This window comes from Callithrix jacchus, chromosome 18 (assembly GCF_049354715.1).
Source record: "Callithrix jacchus isolate 240 chromosome 18, calJac240_pri, whole genome shotgun sequence".
Classification (NCBI taxonomy): Eukaryota; Metazoa; Chordata; class Mammalia; order Primates; family Cebidae; genus Callithrix; species Callithrix jacchus.
Window position 1 is genome coordinate 20960266 of NC_133519.1, and position 18534 is coordinate 20978799.

The window sequence follows — 18534 nt, forward strand, 5'->3', positions numbered from 1 at the left end:
TAACGATTTCCACCCCTAAGTGGGAGAAAACTTCAGGCTACAGCTAAGCAATCTGACCAAAACATTTAATTAACAAAAAATATTACAATAGCAGAGAAAATAATAATAATAACAATAAAGAGAAATTAGAAGTGGGAGTCAGGGTAGAAAAATATGCAAAGGCCTTGGTCCCTAGGAGACCAACACTCCAGCTGAGCTGGCCTTAGCCCCAGCCCCTTCTGAGTTTTCCTTGGCTGCTGGCTTCTCATCTTCTCCCATGAGACGAATGTTGTGCTTTTCCCGAAATTCATTTAGTTCTTTTCCCTTTGCCTGAAGCTGCTGTGTCAGTGTCTCAATGATCTTCTGTATCTAGAGGACAAGTGACAGGGATTATATAAGGAATTCAGAACTCCCTTCCCCCACCTGGAATGGTCTATGGTTGGGGGAAGTATTAATACTTTTTACCTTTAATGAAGTAGAGGAGCCCAGAAACTAAAATTATTCCCTTCTTAACACACTTAACACAGTGGTTTATACACTTTAATGTATTTAGAATCACCAGGGCTCGCAGGGCTGTTTTTTTTTTTTTTTTGGAGACGGAGTCTTGCTCTGTTGCCCAGGCTGGTCTCTGTCGCACAATCTTGGCTCACTGCAACCTTCGACTCCTGGGTTCAAGTGATTCTCCTGCCTCAGCCTCCCGAGTAGCTGGGACTACAGGCACCTGCCACCAAGCCCAGCTAATTGTTTATTTTTAGTGAGACTGGGTTTCACCATATTGGCCAGGCTGGTCTTGAACTCCTGACCTCAGGTAATCCACCCGCCTTGGCTCTCAAAGTGCTGGGATTACAAGCATGAGCCACTGTGCCCAGCCTATTTTTATTTTTTATAGAGACAAGTTCCTGCTATGTTGCCCAGGCTGGTCTCAAACTCCTGCCTCGGCCTCCCAAAGCACTGGGAATACAGGCATGAGCTTATTTTTAAAATGTCACTTCATGGCACTCCCAAAGGTCCTGATCCAGTGGGTCCAGGAAGCTGAATTTATAAATTACTCCTTCAGGTGATTTTGATGGATGTATCCCTGGACCACACACTATGAGAAACATTACTCTAACCCCAATCCTCCCACCCCAGTTCAGCCAGGTCCCAGAGCCCACAGCAGCCAGCCATTCCTCTTGTCTAAGAGTTGGACTTAGCATAGCATAATGAACATAGGCGAATAGGCTATTTTATGCTTTTTTTGTGTGTGTGACAGCATCTCACTCTGTCACCCAGTCTGGAGTGCAGTGAGATGATCACAGCTAACAGAAGCCTCAACCTCTTGGGGTCAGGTGAGTAGGTGGGACTACAGTCACATGCCACCATGCCCAGCTAATTTTTTGTAGTGATGTGGCTTTGCCATGTTGCCCAGGCTGGTCTCGAACTCCTGGACTCATGCAGTCCACCCAAAGTGCTGGGTTTACAGCCACTGCACCTGATCCTATTCAAAGATTCTTGCTCACCTGCTCCTTGTTGTTCTCCAAAGCAGGAAGCACCTCTTTGACAGTTCGCTCCACCAACACTCCTCCAACCATGCGGTAGCACTTACGAGTTTCATCTACCTCCTTCAGTGTATCGATCACTAGGCTGGGATAGGAGAACAAGGCAGGACCTGAAGATTCAGCCCCACTCTACCACAAATCCCCCTCACGGTGTAGCCCATACAACTGTCCTACTGTTTGCCTCTCCCTGACTTTCTCACCTGTGCTCATTCAACTCCATCTCCAACTCAGCTGCTTTGGATGCCAGGCCCCGCTGTTCCTGCCGAAGGCGGTTAAAGCCAGCAATTACCTAAGGTGAGAGAAGAGATGAAAGAGGGGACAGTGGAAATGGCAAAGAGTCCAGATAGCACATGGAGTGGCAGGCTTTCCAAAGCCACTCTACAGGAGTGGGCACCTACCTTGGAAAAGGAATAGAACCACAAGTGATTTCTACCTAAAATTTTTCTGGAATTCCAGTCACCAAATACGGAGGCCTACTATTTTTGAGATATGTGAGGGTCTACTGAGGGATATCACAGAACAAATTTGGCCTCTGGCTTCTTGTAGCTTATAGTTCAGTAGGAAATAGGCATTTAACATAAGAATAGGGGAGGAGAGCTACTGGAGTACCTACAGGGGAGCTTAGACTTGCAGACAGGGCTGTCGGGAGGAGCTTTGTAATGAGAAACTCTTGTTTGGGTCTGCTCAGTAGCCCATTGACTGGTGAACTGCCACTCCTTAACTTGCTATGCTTCTTCTGGGGCTACTAACCACAGGACCCCTACTGAGGGGCAGTGACCTACAGAGTCTCTCTACAGGAATTGGAATTCTGTGGACAGACAGATGAGTATAATAGAAGGCAACTGGAGTTAACATTCTTATTGGTTCTATAGAGATGACTTTCCATTCCCAATCCTAGATTCCCTAAAGCGGCCCCAGTTCTTGAACTTTATTCAGTCTAGTTATTAAGCCTTTTTTTGGTGTTCAATTGTGTGAAATACCCACTATTATCCAAAAATAGTCCTTAAAAAAAAAAAAAGAGCTGGGTGGGCATGATGGCTCTTGCCTATAATCCCAGCACTTTGGGAGGCCAAGGTCGGTGGATTCACAAGGTCAGGAGTTCGAGACCAGCCTGACCAACATGGTGAGACTCCGTCTCTACAAAAAATACAAAAATTAGCCAGGCATGGTGGTGTGCACCTGTAATCTCAGCTACTCAGGAAACAAGAGGCAGGAGAATTGCTTGAATCTGGGTGGTGGAAGTAGTGGTGAACTGATCACGCCATTGCACTCCAGCCTGGGCAACAAGAGCAAAACTCTGTCTCAAAAAAAAAAAGTCGGGGGGCGGGGTGTTGCAGGCATGGTGGCTCACGCCTGTAATCCCAGCACTTTGGGAGGCTGAGGTGGGTGAATCACAAGATCAGGAGATCGAGATCATCCTGCCCAACATGGTGAAACCCTGTCTCTACAAATACAAAAAATTGGCCGGGCATGGTGGCACGCGCCTATAGTCCCAACTACTCAGGAGGCTGAGGCAGGGGAATCACCTGAACCTGGAAGGCAGAGGTTGCAGTGAGCCAAGATCACAGCACTGCACTCCAGGCTGGGGACAGAGCGAGACTCCGTCTCAAAAAAAAAAAAAAGTAAGTAAGTTGGCCAGAGATGGTTTCTATAGCCTATAAACCCTAACTGATACAGGCTTCCTGACGGATAATCGTCTTAAATGAAGCCTGAAAAATCAGAGGGGGAGGGAGGGTGTTTGGAAAAAAATGAAAAATATGAGGCTCAGAGACAAAAGACCAGGTTTCAGGTTCTGCCTCTGCTACTCTTTTGGCTCTATGGTCTGGGACAGACATTTAACCCTGTGGTTCTTAACCATGGCTCTATGTTAGAATCACCTGAATCATTTTAAAAACATGAATAGTGGAGCCTGAGAACTACTCACAACCACTGGGGGTAAGGCCCAGGCCTCAGTATTTTTAGATCTCCCACATAATTCTAATGTGCAGTGTGAACTGAGAACTATTGGGTTAACCCCTTTGTCCCGTAATTTTCTTACCTGCAAAATGCAGATAATGATACCCACTTCATAAGGTTGTTGTATCATGTGAACCAATGAGTGTGAAATGTCTTTGTGAACAGTGAAGTATATTAATACTATCGTGGCCTTCTCTCCAAGTCCAGAACTGCCCCCTTAAGCTCTCCTGGTCATCTGACAACAGTGGACCCAATCCATTCAAACCATTACCAAATCTCTCACTCATATTTATAAATATCATCTCCAGTCACACAGCCAGAAACTTTGCCCTAGTAAAGATGATTAACCACTTCATCTATACTAGGGCCCCTATCTCTTTTCCTTTTATTATTATTATTATTATTTTTTTTTTTTTGAGAAAGGTCTCACTCTATCACCCAGGCTGGAGTGCAGCGGCACAATTACAGCTCACTGTAGCCTCAATCTCCCTGGGCTCTGGTGATCTTCCTGCCTCAGCCTCCCAAGCAGCTGGGACTACAGGTGCATACCACCTAATATTTTTGTAGAGACAGGGTCTTACTATGTCGCCCAGGCTGGTCTCACACTCCTGGGCTCAAGCGCTCCGCCTGCCTCAGCCTCTCAAAGTGCTGGGATTACAGGCATGAGCCACCGTGCCTGGCCTGGCCCCTTATCTCTAGCTCACCTTCTTCAAGGATGACATACAGCAAATATTCTCCAAATGGCTGACCTGTACCACCCCTATATCCCTTCTACTGCCAATAAACCAAGGAATAAAACTTGGCCAAGAACTTGTCATTCCAGCAACTTCCTCCTTTCTCCCATCTATCATCCCTTCATCTCAATCTATTTTATCCATTCATTTCAAATGCTTTGAAAATCTAATTTACCTACAGGCTGTTTTTCTTTTGCCTTCATTGCCTTCTTTTACTTTCATTGCCTGTCTCAAAACATTCCCCATTTATTTTAGCTTTTTATCTACTGTTAATATTCCAGATCAAAAAAATTTCATCTAAAAAATACTACGACTTAAGCAGATTCTAGATGTTACTTGAGCACCCAAATAATCCACTTTTCTGGATGTATGTTGTTAAATACATTAAGGAATCAGTTTAAGTTTCTAAAATTTCTGATGCCCCAACTTTTAACTCCTGGGCTCAAGTGATCCTTCGGCCTCAGTCTCTCGAGTAGCTGGGAATACAGACATGTGCCACCACAGCAGCTATTTTTTTTTTTTTTTTTTTGGTAGAGATGGGGTCCCACCATGTTGCTCAGACTGATCTTGAACTTCTGGCCTCAAGCAATTCTCCCACCTCAGCTTTCCAAACAGCTGGGATTACAGGCAGGAGCCACCATGCCTGGCAGAATTTATTTTCCTTGGTAATTAATACGAATCTACTTTTCTTTCTTTCTTTTTTTTTTTTTTTTGAGACAGTGTCTTGCTCTATCGCCACCTACTGGGTTCAAGCAATTCTGCTTCAGCCTCCGGAGTAGCTGGGACTACAGGTGCCCACCAACGTGCTGAGCTAATTTTGTATTTTTAGTAGAGATGGGGTTTCACCATGTTTGCCAGGCTAGTCTCAAACTCCTGACCTCAAGTGATCCACCCGCCTCAGCCTCCCAAAGTGTTGGGATTACAGGCATGAGCCACCACTCTTGGCTGAGATTTTTAAATTCAACTTTTCTTCAACATTCTTGCTAATAACTAATTTCCTCATTTCATTTTATGAACTTTTAATCAAAAACCAAACTAAAATCTATTTAAACATGTGAGTTATCCACAGTTATTATGAAAAATTTCAGCCATAAATGCACTTAAAGGAAATGATATCTCTTAGCAATTGATATAGTTTATGTGTCCCCTCTAAGTTTCATATTGAAACATAATCCCCAATGTTGGAGGTGGGGCTGGTGGGAGGTGTTTGGATCATGGGGGTAGATCTCTCATGAATAGCTTGGTTGCCATCCCTTGATGATAAGTGAGTTATTGGTCTGAGTTCACACAAGATCTGGTTGTTTAAAAGTGTGACACCTACCCCGGTTAACTCCTCCTGCTCCCACCATGAGAATGCTGCCCTTCCTTTGCCTTTTGTCATGACTGGAAGCTTCCTGAGGCCGCCCCAGAAGGAGTTGCCATGCTTCCTGTATAGCCTACAGAACCATGAGCCAATTAAACCACTTTTCTTATAAATTACCCAGTCTCAGGTATTTATAGCAACACAAGAATGGCCTAATACAGCAGCTAACTGCAACTTAACTGTAGGCTATATGCAAAATAAGCCAATATTAAGTCATTTCTGGGGTCTGCCAGGTAATGAAAACAAAGGCTATGCTCTATTCCCACATTCTTCCTCTTAAAACACAACTTTTCTTTTTTTTTTTTAAATTTAAGGCCAGTGCAGTGTTCAGAAAAACACAACTTTTCTAATAGTCTTCTGCCCTACAGCTAGGACCTAATTATATTTCCTTATTCTCTTTTATGTTGTCTGGTGTAAGCAGATTGACAGGTCAGTGTTGCTTCTCTCAACCCGATTAAATCATCACCTATATAGTTTTTTTTCTTTTCTTTTTTTCCAGACAGGGTCTTACTCTGTTGCCCAGGATGGAGTACAGTGGTGGAATCAAGGCTCATTGCAGCCTTGAACTCCTAGGCTCAAGTGATCCTCTGGCCTCAGCTTCTACAGTAGTTGGGACTACAGGCACCCATCACCACTCTGGCTAAATTTTTAAACTTATTGTAGTGTTGGGGTCTCACTCTGCCCCCTAGGCTGGAGTGCAATGGCACAATCATGGCTCACTACAGCCTTGAATTCTTGAGCTAAAGCAATCCTCCCACCTCAGCCTCTTGAGTGATGGAACCATAGGCATGTGCCACCATGCATGCCCGGCTAATTTTTGTATTTTTTTGTTGCCCAGGCTGGTCTTGAACTCCCAAGCTCAAGTGATCCTCCTATCCCAGCCTCCCAAAGTGCTAGGACTATAGGCCTGAGTTACCAAGCCGACACCCTATTGATACATTTTAAAAACTGTGCTTAGCCGGGCACGGTGGCTCAAGCCTGTAATCCCAGCACTTTGGGAGGCCGAGGCAGGTGGATCACGAGGTCAAGAGATCGAGACCATCCTAGTCAACATGGTGAAACCCCGTCTCTACTAAAAATACAAAAAAATTAGCTAGGCATGGTGGTACGTGCCTGTAATCCCAGCTACTCAGGAGGCTGAGGCAGGAGAATTGCCTGAACCCAGGAGGCGGAGGTTGCGGTGAGCCAAGATCACGCCATTGCATTCCAGCCTGGGTAACAAGAGCAAAACTCCGTCTCAAACAAAACAAAACTGTGCTTAACTAATTCTTTGTTGTTGGAACATTTAGGTTGTTTCCAGTTTTCTGTAATAAATAGTACTGATATAAATTCTCTTTGGATAGGCCGGTGTGGTGGCTCATGCTTGTAATCGCAGCACTTTGACAGGCCAAGGTGGGCAGATCACTTGAGGTCAGGAGTTCGAGACCAGCCTGGCCAATATGGTGAAACCCCATCTCTACTAAAAATACAAAAATTGGCCAGGTGTGGTGGTACACACCTGTAGTTCCAGCAACTTGGGAGGCTGAGGCAGGATAATTGCTTGAACCTGGGAGGCGGAGGTAGCAGTGAGCCTAAGATCACACCATTGCACTCCAACCTGGGTGACAGAGTGAGATTCTGTCTCAAAAAAACAAAACAAAGGACAGGCTCAGTGGCTTATGCCTGTAATCCCAGCACTTTAGGAGGCCAAAGCAGATCATTGGAGGTCAGGAGTTCAAGACCAGCCTGGCCAACATGGTGAAACCCTGTCTCTACTAGAAATACAAAAATTAGGCCAGGCGCAGCTGCTCATGCCTATAATCCCAGCACTTTGGGAGGCCAAGGCGGGAGGATCACAAGGTCAGGAGTTCGAGACTAGCCTGACCAACAGAGTGAAACCCCATCTCTACTAAAAATAGAAAAAAATCAGCTGAGCATGGTGGTGGGTGCCTGTAATCCCAGCTACTCAGGAGGCTGAGGCAGGAGAACACTTGAACCCAGGAGGCGGAGGTTGCAGGGAGCCAAGATCACACCACTGCACCCTAACCTAGGCAACAGAGTGAGACCCTATCTCAAAATAAAAATTTCTTAAAAAGGCCGAGCATGGTGGTTCACGCCTGTAATCCCAGCACTTTGGGAGGCCAAGAAGGGCAGATCACCTGAGGTCAAGTGTTCGAGACCGGCCTGACCAACATGGAGGAGCCCTATCTCTACTAAAAATACAAAATTAGCCATGCGTGGAGGTGCATACCTATAATCCCAGCTACTTGGGGAGACAGAAGCAGAATTGCTTGAACCCGGGAGGCGGAGGTTGCAGTGAGCTGAGATTGCTCCATTGCACTCCAGCCTGGTCAACAAGAGTGAAACTCCATCTCAAAAAGAAAAAAAAACAAAAAAAAACAAGGTTAGGTGCAGTGGATCACCCCTATCATCCCACCACTTTGGAAGGCCAAGACCAGTGGATCATTTGAGGTCAGGATTTGAGACCAACCTGGCCAACATGGTGAAACCCTGTCTCTGCTAAAGAAAATACCAAAAAAATTAGCTGGGCGAGGTGGCACATGCCTGTAATCCCAGCTACTCAGAAGGCTGAGGCAGGAGTATCACTTGAACCCGGGAGGTGGAGGTTGCAGTGAACTGAGATCGTACCACTGCACTCCAGCCTGGGCAACAGAGTGAGACTACTTCTCAAAACAAACAAACAAAACACTTTGGACAAACAGTAAGCAATTTACAGCCATTTTTCTTGAATTTCTTGAATCATATTCAAAAGTAAGATCAATGAGTCAAAAGGGCAGTAGCATTATTACAGCTTCTATTGCATGTCGCTAGAAAGCTCTCTAAGATGACCGGATGAATTTATATTATCTCTCTTTCCCCAGAGCCTTAATGGTAGCTTTTATTATTATTATTTTTATCTTTTTTTTTTTTTATTCTTTCAGTCTTTCTAAGGTTCAATTCAGGTATATTTCTTTTTCCTTTTTATCTTATTTTTGTTAATTTAATAATTTTTAGAGTTGGAAACTCTCAAAACTCTGGAGTTACTCTAAAAGTAACTCCAGAAATCTTGGAATCATCGTTGATTTACTATCCACATCAAATGAATAGCATTTGTACTGCCGTACCCTTCTGATTTCTATACTGCCTCCTGATGTGCCCCCCTTTAATCCACTCCCCACACTGCAGCATAAGTGACCAAAAATATAAATCTAACCAATTATTCCTATGCCTAAAACCTTCCGATGCTTAGAGGATAAAATCCAAACTCCTCAAAAGTCCCATAAAGACCAGGTTCCAGCTTACCTCTCCCAATCAGTCATTCCCTCCACATCTTTCTGCCCGCCCCCACCCCCGAGATGGAGTCTTGCTCTGTTACCCAGGCTGGAGTGCCAGGGCATGATCTTGGCTCACTGCAACCTCTGCCTCTTGGGTTCAAGTGATTCTCCTGCCTCAGCCTCCCAAGTACTGGGATTACAGGCACATACCACTACGCTCGGCTAATTTTTTGTATTTTTAGTAGAGATGGGGTTTCACCATGTTGGCCAGGCTGGCCTCAAACTCCTGACCTCATGATCCCCCTGCCTCGGCCTCCCAAAGTGCTGGGATTACACATGTGAGCCACCGTGCCCAGCCCCCTCCACATCTTAAGTCAGCATTCAATGTCCTAAGTCACTGGTAGTTTCCTTTAATGGCTGTCTTCAGGCATCTGCATAGAATCTTCACCCTACCTGGTATGCTTTCCCAAACCTCTCTCGCTCAGTTTTTCTCTGCCTGTCTAATTCTATCTTCAGGTTTCAGCTTAGATTCTTCTCGGAAGCAGAAGAATCTGGCCATCTTCCACTCCCATATGTTAACCCTTTCTATGTGTTCACATATAAATGCATATTAGTTAAACTGACAAAATCTTTTCTATTTATATTATGTTATTTTCCACCATGTAGACTGCCTTCTATTCTTTATCTTCTTTTAAAATTTTAAATATGCAAAGGCAACCTATTTTAAAATATCCATTTCTTTCATAGTCCTACTATAATCTGCCTTCCACAGTCTCAACAGTAAAGGAACACCTACTATATGCCAGGCACTGTGCTATACTCTCTGACTTAATTCTAAAAAAACAAAAAAGACTCTAAGACCTATACCTTCATAAAACAAACAAACAAACAAACAAGACCTGTACCTTCAATTTGTAAATGAGGACACCAAAGCTGGTGAGGTGTTGGGTGGTAGTTAAAATAACATAGTGTAGGACCAGGCGTGGTGGCTCATATCTGTAATCCCAGCACTTTGGGAGGCCGAGGCGGGCTGATCACTTGAGGCCAGGAGTTCAAGACCAGCCTGGCCAACAGGGTGAAACCCCATCCTTAATAAAAATATAAAAATTACCCAGGCATGGTGGCAGGTGCCTGTAATCCCAGTTACCTGGGAGGCTGAGGCAGGAGAATCATTTGAACCTGGGAGGTGGAGGTTGCAGTGGGCCCAGATCATGCCATTGCATTCCAGCCTGGGTGAAAGAAGAAGACTGTCTCAAAAACACACACCAAAAAAACAAATAAAATAGTGTGGGCTGAGTACAGTAGCTCACACCTGTAATCCCAGCGCCTTGGGAGGCTGAGGTAGGCAGATCACTTGAGCTCAGGAGTTCAAGACCAGCCTGGCCAACATGGTGAAACCCCATCCCTACTAAAAATATAAGAAATTAGCCAGGTGTGGTGGCTCATGCCTGTAGTCCCAGCTACTTGGGAGGCTGAGGCAGAAGAACTGCTTGCACCTGGGAGGCAGGGGTTGCAGTGAACCTATCACGCCACTGCACTCCAGTCTGGGTGACAGAGCAAGGCTCCATCTCAAAAAATAAAAAAGTAAAATAACCTAGTGCATTGCAGAAATCAGACCTGTACCCAGGTTTGTCTAACCCTAAAAATCTCTCTCTGTTAATATATTATTCCTGGCTCGTCATATATTAATTTCTTTTTTTTTTTTTGAGACGGAGTCTTGCTCTGTTGCCCAGGCTGGAGTGCAGTGGCATTATCTCCACTCACTGCAACCTCCACCTCCCTGGTTCAAGCAATTCTCCTGCCTCAGCCTCCCAAGTAGCTGGGAATACAGGCGTATGCTACCAGGCCCAGCTAATTTTTTTCTATTTATAGTAGACACGGGGTTTCACCATGTTGGCCAGGATGATCTTGAACTCCTGACCTCAGGCAATCCACCCACCTCAGCCTCCCACGGTGCTGGGATTACAGTCGTGAGCCACCACACCCGGCATCATATATTAATTTCTTATAAAAGCAAATTTATTTCCATTTGATTTATATTCCTGTTTTCTTTTTACCATAAAGTTTTGACAATTTTAGGAAAAAAATCTATAATCATTACCTTTCTCTCCAAAATGTCCTTGCGTCTTCTGACATGACATTTACTCTTACTGGGTTCAATGGAAGAATAGAAGAGGTAGAGAATTATAATCGGATGCACCTGGAAAAGCATGATCTGGGATACTGCTCCACAAATTACCTTCTTTTCAGTTTAGTGCCCCCTTTTCTGATGAACATACTCAACTCTCTGTCAAAGAAAACTTTTTTGACCTTATTACTCCATCAAATAATAGTACTCATCCCTTCTCTTCATGAAATTTTTATTTTTTTGTAGAGATAGAGGTCTTACTATGTTGCCCAGTCTGGTTTTAAACTCGTGGCTTCAAACGATCCTCCTGCCTCAGCCTCCCCAAGTACTGGGATCCAAGTGGCAACATAGTAAAGTGAAAAGAACCCAAACTTTCGATTCTGATCTGGGTTGAAATCCCAGTTTTGCCATTTACTTGCTATATGACTGAGTTACTTAACTTTTCTTGCTTCCTTATTTGTAAAATGGACCTAATATATCACAGGGCAGGGTTTCTTAACATTGTCACTACTGACATGTTAGGCCAAATCCTTCTTTGCTATGAGGGCTGTCTCAGGCACTATAGGATGTTTAACAACATCCTGGTCTGTACCCACTAAAAGCCAGTAGCAACCCCTTTTACTTCTGACAACCAAAAGTGCCTCCAGACATTGCCAAATGTCTCCTAGGAAAAAATCATGCCAGTTCAGAACCACTGCTATAGGGTAGCAATGAGAACTAAACTGAGATCGTAGGTCAAGTGCCCGATACAATGTAGATCTTCAACTCCCCTTTGGATTCCAGGTCCCTTCAGTTCTCCTTCCTATCTCAGGCCTCCTTTTTTGTCCTTTCTGAAAGTTTTTCCTCTTTCACTCCTACAAGGGAGACATGACCTAAGATTCTATTCATAGTACTTCTTCATCACCTGTATTATTTTTGAAATTATTTTTATTTATTCATAATCATTCATATTTTCATGGTATATGTGATAATTTGATACATTCATATCATCAAATCAGGGTAACCGATACTATTTTAAGTGGCATTCTTAGCTACTTCTATAATTCCAACAATTGCCTTTGTTCTAACTGTCTGCAAAACCAGGCCTTTTCAGAAATTCTAGTGCTGCATATTTACAAGTTAGAGGATGGAGCTTTTTTGTGCCTGACAGAAACGGCTCAAAGTCTGATCATGACAAGTTATTTCTTTTCTGAATGTTTCTTCACCAATAAAATACAGGTAATACCTGCCTCACAGAATGCCATAAGGATTACTTCTTTTCTGAATGTTTCTTCACCAATAAAATACAGATAATACCTGTCTCAAAGAATGCCATAAAGATTAAGTAATTACATCAAGAACTTAGGAGAACATCTATCATATAACACGTTTTCAATAAATAGTAGCTGCTATCATTACAGGTCATCTCCATCTAAATGTCCCATGGATACCTAAAACTCATGTCATTCAAAGCTGAAGTGATCTTCTGATCTCTATTTCTGCTGCTGACACCACTCTAGCCCTCCTGGTAGGAAACCCTAGTTTAATCTTTTGTTTTGTTTTTAAAGATGGGGTCTCCCTATGCTGCTCAGACTGGTGAGCAGGGGCTATTCACAGGCATAATTATAGCATACTATAGCTTCAAGCTTCCAGCCCCAAGTGATCTTCCTGTCTCAGCTTCCCGAATAGGTGAGACTACAGGCACTTACCACCATACCCAGGTTCATCTTTGAATTTAACCACAATCCCATCAACTGCCAAATGTATTGCAGTTACTTCAGCAATTTTTCTTAGGCTCACTGACGTCACCCTAGTTCAGATCTTCATTACCCTCTTCTCTGAACTATTGCAATAGTCGTCCTTTTTTTTTTTTCTTTGAGACAGAGTCTCTGTTGCCAGATGCCAGGCTGGAGTGCAGTGGCACAATCTCAGCTCACTGCAACCTCCGCCTCTTGGGTTCAAGCAATTCTCCTGCCTCAGCCTCCTGAGTAGCTGGGACTATAGGCGGATGCCACCACGCCCAGCTAATTTTTGTATTTTTAGTAGAGATGGGGTTTCACCATGTTAGCCAGGATGGTCTCCATCTCTTGACCTCGTGATCCGCCCACCTCAGCCTCCCAAACTGCTGGGATTACAGGCTTGAGCCACCACCGCGCCTGGCCCTTCCTTTTTTTTTTTGAGAGGAGTCTTGCTCTGTTTCCCAGACTAGACTGTAATGTTTTTGGACTGTGTCTCAAAAACACAAAACAAAACAAAATAACATAGTGCGGGCAGGACACAGTAGCTCACACCTGTAATTCCAGCACCTTGGGAGGCTGAGGCAGGTAAATCACTTGAGCTCAGGAGTTCAAGACCAGACTGGCCAATATGGTGAAACCCCATCTCCACTAAAAATACAAAAAATTAGCTGGGCGTGGTGGCTCATGCCCGTAATCCCAGCACTTTGGGAGGCTGAGAGAGGGGGCGCACCTGAGGTCAGAGTTCAAGACCAGCCTGGCCAACATAGCAAAACCCCATCTCTACTAAAAATACAAAAATCAGCTAGGCGTGGTGGTAACTGCCTGTAATCCCAGCTACTCCAGAGGCTGAGGTATGAGAATTGCCTGAACCCAGGAGGCAAAGGTTGCAGTGAGCCGAGATCACATCATTGTACTCCAGCTGGGCAACAGGAGCAAAACTCTATCTCAAGTAAAAAGAAAAAAAAAAAAACCAGGCCTGGTGGCTCATGCCTGTAACCCCAGCACTTTGGGAGGCCGAGGCAGGTGGATCATGAGGTCAAGAGATCGAGACCATCCTGGTCAACATGGTGAAACCCCGTCTCTACTAAAAATACAAAAAATTAGCTGGGCATGGTGGCGCGTGCCTGTAATCCCAGCTACTCAGGAGGCTGAGGCAGGAGAATTGCCTGAACCCAGGAGGCGGAGGTTGCAGTGAGCTGAGATCGTGCCATTGCACTCCAGCCCACAAAAAAGAGCAAAACTCCATCTCAAAAAAAAAAAAGATAAAGGAAGGGGGAAAATCTCTCAAAGGATATGCTCCAAAATGGCAAGAATAATCATCTCTGGATGGTTGGATTATGGGCAATTTACTTCCTGGTTTGAACTTTTTCCTGTGTTTTCTACAGTTCCAACAATAAACGTTTTATATAAGAGTTAAATAATTAATACTATATATCCTTCTGTGACTTCCTCACTGCTTATGTAAAAAAAGTCACAAATTCTTTGCCATGCACTCAAATACCTCTATGGCTTTACTCAACTACTCCCCTCTTATCATATTCCCTATTTTCTATTCTCACTGTCACCTGTTCAAAGCGATCCACTCCTTCAAGTTTCTGCTCAAATATCTCTAATATAATCATGGTATAAGTGGAAAAAATAGGTCTGCCTAATTCTTAAGTCCCTCATTTAAAAATCCTGCTCTTCCAGTTACTGACTTTGGGCAAGTTAACTAAAGCCTCTGAAATGCAAATATCCTCACCTATAAATGGAGGACAATACAACCTTCTTCAAATGTCAGTAATTAAATAACAGAAGGTAGGCCTGAGCAGTGGCTCAGCTCACACCTGTAATCCTAGCACTCTGGGAAGTTGAGGCAGGTGGACTGCTTGAGCCCAGGAGTTCAAGACCAGCCTGGGCAACATGGCAAAACTCCATCTCTACAAGAAATAGAAAAATTAGCTGGATAGGGTGCCACACCCCTGTAGTCCCAGTAACTTGGGAGGCTGAGGTAGGAAGATCACCTGAGCCTCAGGAGGTTGACGCTGCAGTAAGCCGTGATCACACCACTGCGCTTCAGCCTTGGCAACAGAATGAGACCCTGTCTCAATCAGTAACAGAAGGTAAAACAAGTAAAGTGCCTAAAACAATATGTGACTTGCTTCTATCTTGTATGTAAGGGACATACGTGGCTCAAATTTGCAGCACTGATAAATCTTGTAATGTTTTACCCAGTGTTCTCTTCAGAATAAACAAAGCCCAGAGAATGTTAATCAAGGAACAGCTTCAAAACTCAATTATCACAGTTCCTTGGTTTCCTTTGAGGGAAGTTTGAGGGCTTCTCTTTAGCGCCACTAAAATGGTGGTTCCACCCTTGTTCTATTTTGTCATTCTCTGTACAAACTAGAAAGTGATCATTTTTATCCACCACAACCATGGCTTTTGTCATCCATAAATGCCACTCTCAAATCTGTATCTCCAACTCAGATTTCTTTCTGTATCTCAAGATTTAAAAATAAATGTTTACCGAATGTTTAACCTGGATGTCCCCAAGAAACGTAAACTCAAAATCCTAAAATAATTTATATTTTTCCCAAAATTGTCTGTCTTCCTACATTCCCTGTAGTACCATTATTCATCAAAGACAAAAACCTGAGAGACATCTTGTATTCCTCTTTTATCCTCTTTTCTCCATAATCAAATTCTGTAATCTATCGCAAACACTTAGAACCACCCGCATCCCAAACATGCCAGGCAGTTTCACGCTTTAGTGTTTGGAACACATTATTCCCTCTACCTAGAAAATCTTCCACTTCCTTCTTTGCTTGACTAACTTTTCTCATCCTTTAGAATTGAGCTGAAGGATTTTCTCTAGAAAACAAAAGCATTTACTAAACACACACTATGTTCTAATCACTGTGCAAAACACTTTGCATGTATTGTCTTGCCTAATACTCTAAATACTCATGACTGTATTTAGAGTATTAGGCAAGACAATACATGCAAAGTGTTTTGCACAGTGATTCTACAGATTGGGGAGGCCAAGATGTAACATAGGGGAAGTCAAATATAAATAGTAAATGGTAGAAATGAAATTCAAACTTAGTGCATAAGAATGCTCTGCCATCCTACTATACCACAGCTTCCCTTTTCCAGCCCCTGCCCACAGTCCTGCAACTTCATGATTAGTTAGGGGTCTCTCCTCTAGCTGCCATAATGAAGGGATTGTGTAGCACATTATAAATCTTTATTGTTTGATTCATCTTTTCTCAAATGAGTCTGTGAGTAAAGCGATTTGAAGACAAAGTCTATTTCATTTACAATAGTCTCTCATTATCCAGAGTTATCCAATGTCTGAAAATGGAAAATTCCAGAAATAATTCTTAAGGTTGTTTGTTTTTTTGTTTTGAGACAGAGTCTCACTCTGTTGCCCAGGCTGGAGTGCAACGGTGCAATCCTGGCTAACTGCAACCTCCATCTCCTGGGTTCAAGTGATTCTCTCTGCCTCAGCCTCTTGAGAAGCTAGGATTACAGGTGCCCAACACCAGGACTGGCTAATTTTCGTATTTTTAGTGGAGACGGGTTTTCCAAGTTGGCCAGGATGGTCTTGAACTCCTGACCTCAGGTGATCCACCTACCCTGGCCTCCCAAAGTGCTGGGATTACAGGCCTGAGCCATGGCACCTGGCCAACAATTCATAAGTTTTAACTTTCATGCTGTTAGGAAAATAGCGTGATGAAATCTCGAGCCATCCCGCTCAGGATGTGAATCATCCCTTTGCCCAGACTATCCATGCTATATATGCTACCTGCCCTTTAGTCAACTTCTCCTGCTCAATATCGTCATGGCTCAATGATGTGAGATCACCTAAAGCAGATGATTCTCCTTCTGACTTATCATCAGTAGTGGCCTAAGGCTACATCACAATGCTGTCATTCACCTCATCATCTCATCATCTCATCATCTCATCATCTCATCTCATCTCATCTCATCTCATCTCATCTCATCTCATCTCATCTCATCTCATCAGGAAGGCACTTTCTCATCTCACATCATCACAAGACGGGTGAGTACAGTACAATAAAATATTCTGAAAGAGAGAGACCATATTCATGTAATCTTTATTATAGTATATTGTTAGAACTGTTCTATTTTATTAACTACTGCACCTATTATATAAATTAGACTTTATCATAGGTATGTGAAAAAACATAGGGTTCAATATTACCCCAGGTTTCAGGCATCTACTGGGGTGCTGGAACATGTCCCCCTTGGATAAGGGGGAACTACTGTATCTGTATTGCTGTACCCAGCAGAGTGCCTGACACATGGTATCCTTAAAAAGTATCACAGGGGGCTGGGCAAGGTGACTCACATCTGCAGTCCCAACACTTTGGGAGACCAAGGCAGGTGGATCACCTGAGGCCAGGAGTTCAAGAGCATCCCAAGCAACAAAGTGGAACTCCCCCCATCTCTACCAAAAAAAATTTTTTTTAATTAGCCACTCAAAATGTTTTATGCCTATAGTCCCAGCTACTCAGGAAGCTGAGTCAGGAGGATGGCTTCATCACCCAGGGATTTCAAGGCTGCAGAGAACTATCATCACGCCACTGCACTCAGCCTGGGCAACCTGCCTTTAATCCCAGCAACTCGGGAGGCTAAGGCAGGAGAATTGCTTGAATCAGGGAGGTGGAGGCTGCATTGAACCGAGATCACCCAACTGTACTCCGCCCTGGACGACAGAGCAAGACTCTGTCTCAAAAAATAAAAATCTTTATGCTGATACCTCTGTCTGTATTAACTGTTCAACAAAACCTGATGAAGAGCCGGGCGCGGTGGCTCACGCCTATAACCCCAGCACTTTGGGAGGCCAAAGCAGGCGAATGACAAGGTCAGGAGTTCGAGACCAGCCTGGACAATAAGGTGCAACCCCGTCTCTACTAAAAATACAAAACTAGCCGGACGCGATGGCCCCTGCCTCGGGAGGCTGAGGCAGAAGAATCGCTTGAACCCGGGAGGCGGAGTTTGCAGTAAGCCGAGATCGTGCCACTGCACTCCAGCCTGGGCAACAGAGCAACACTCTGTCTCAAAAAAAATAGCTGTTTTTTCATTTTCACTGGGCAGATTTCCTCCAACTCCTATTTTTCCACTTGGCAAAACACGGTTCTCAAGACACAAGGGCTTTGTGATTAACTTATTAAACGTTTCCCGAAGCTAGGCACTGGGGAAAATGCAAACTGGGATTAGAAAGGGGTTTCTAGTCTCTAAAGAAATTCGATCTAGTACCGAACTCTCGAATCCATATAGTATGGAACACTAGGCTGTTCGAGTATGTGAGTCACGTGGCTCTGCAGCGTGACGGCGATTGTCAAAGTGAGTTCAGGATCACGTAACAGACTACACAACCAGCCCGTTAACTAATCCTATGGGGAGTTACTTTAGAGCTGTCTTGCCCAGACATAACCTGTTTGGAGGTGCTGAGGAGATATGGAGAAAGCAGCGAACCATCTCTCCTCAGACCTGTGCATCTTCCCAGACCCTGCAGGTCAGGGCTTTCCCCTCCCCCAGGCTCACCCAACACCCCAGGGAGGCGTGGCTCTCACCTGCCCAACCGTCTACCTCTCCCAAGGGGCTCGACTAGCTTCTCCGGGGACCCTTCCCTCTCTGGGTGCAACGCACATGTAGTACTGGAGTAAAGGCCTACACAAGCCACAGGCTCCCCCTTCTCGCAAATACTCCAGACCCAGATGGGGACCCTCCATCTCGCTCTCCACTCCTCACCTGTTCTGCGGACACCGCCCCCTTCCCCGCGCCGCTAACGCTGCTCTTGCTGGAGCGACCGCTGTTCTCCGCCATCTTCGTCGCCTGCTGGGTTTCCGGCCGGC

The 18534-nt window shown here is 44.3% G+C and overlaps 1 protein-coding gene across 3 annotated transcripts; it reads right to left on the reverse strand.

The window, feature by feature from the left end:
- Positions 1-44: 44 nt before the first annotated feature.
- PFDN2 (prefoldin subunit 2) lies at positions 45-18531 on the reverse strand. 3 transcript variants are annotated; one of them, XM_078356133.1, is made up of 5 exons: positions 18431-18531; positions 10926-10974; positions 1718-1806; positions 1479-1602; positions 45-348 (listed from the first exon to the last, which is right to left on the reverse strand). In XM_078356133.1, exons 3-5 carry the CDS (start codon positions 1735-1737, stop codon positions 172-174), a joined length of 321 nt encoding a protein of 106 aa, XP_078212259.1. In that variant the 5' UTR covers positions 1738-1806; positions 10926-10974; positions 18431-18531; the 3' UTR covers positions 45-171. The 3 variants fall into 3 exon arrangements, with proteins under 3 accessions (XP_078212259.1, XP_017821902.1, XP_002760231.1); XM_017966413.4 differs by having other exon boundaries at positions 10926-11024; XM_002760185.7 differs by lacking the exon at positions 10926-10974.
- Between the last annotated feature and the right edge of the window lie 3 nt (positions 18532-18534).

Excerpts from the sequence above, each read along its gene's own strand:
- PFDN2 (XM_017966413.4), bottom strand. The coding sequence starts at position 18,505 with ATGGCGGAGAACAGCGGTCGCTCCAGCAAGAGCAGCGTTAGCGGCGCG. Across the intron at positions 1,603-1,717 it reads ATGGAGTTGAATGAGCACAG|CCTAGTGATCGATACACTGA; the intron begins GTGAGAAAGTCA and ends CTCCTATCCCAG. Across the intron at positions 349-1,478 it reads TGGAGAACAACAAGGAGCAG|ATACAGAAGATCATTGAGAC; the intron begins GTGAGCAAGAAT and ends CTTGTCCTCTAG.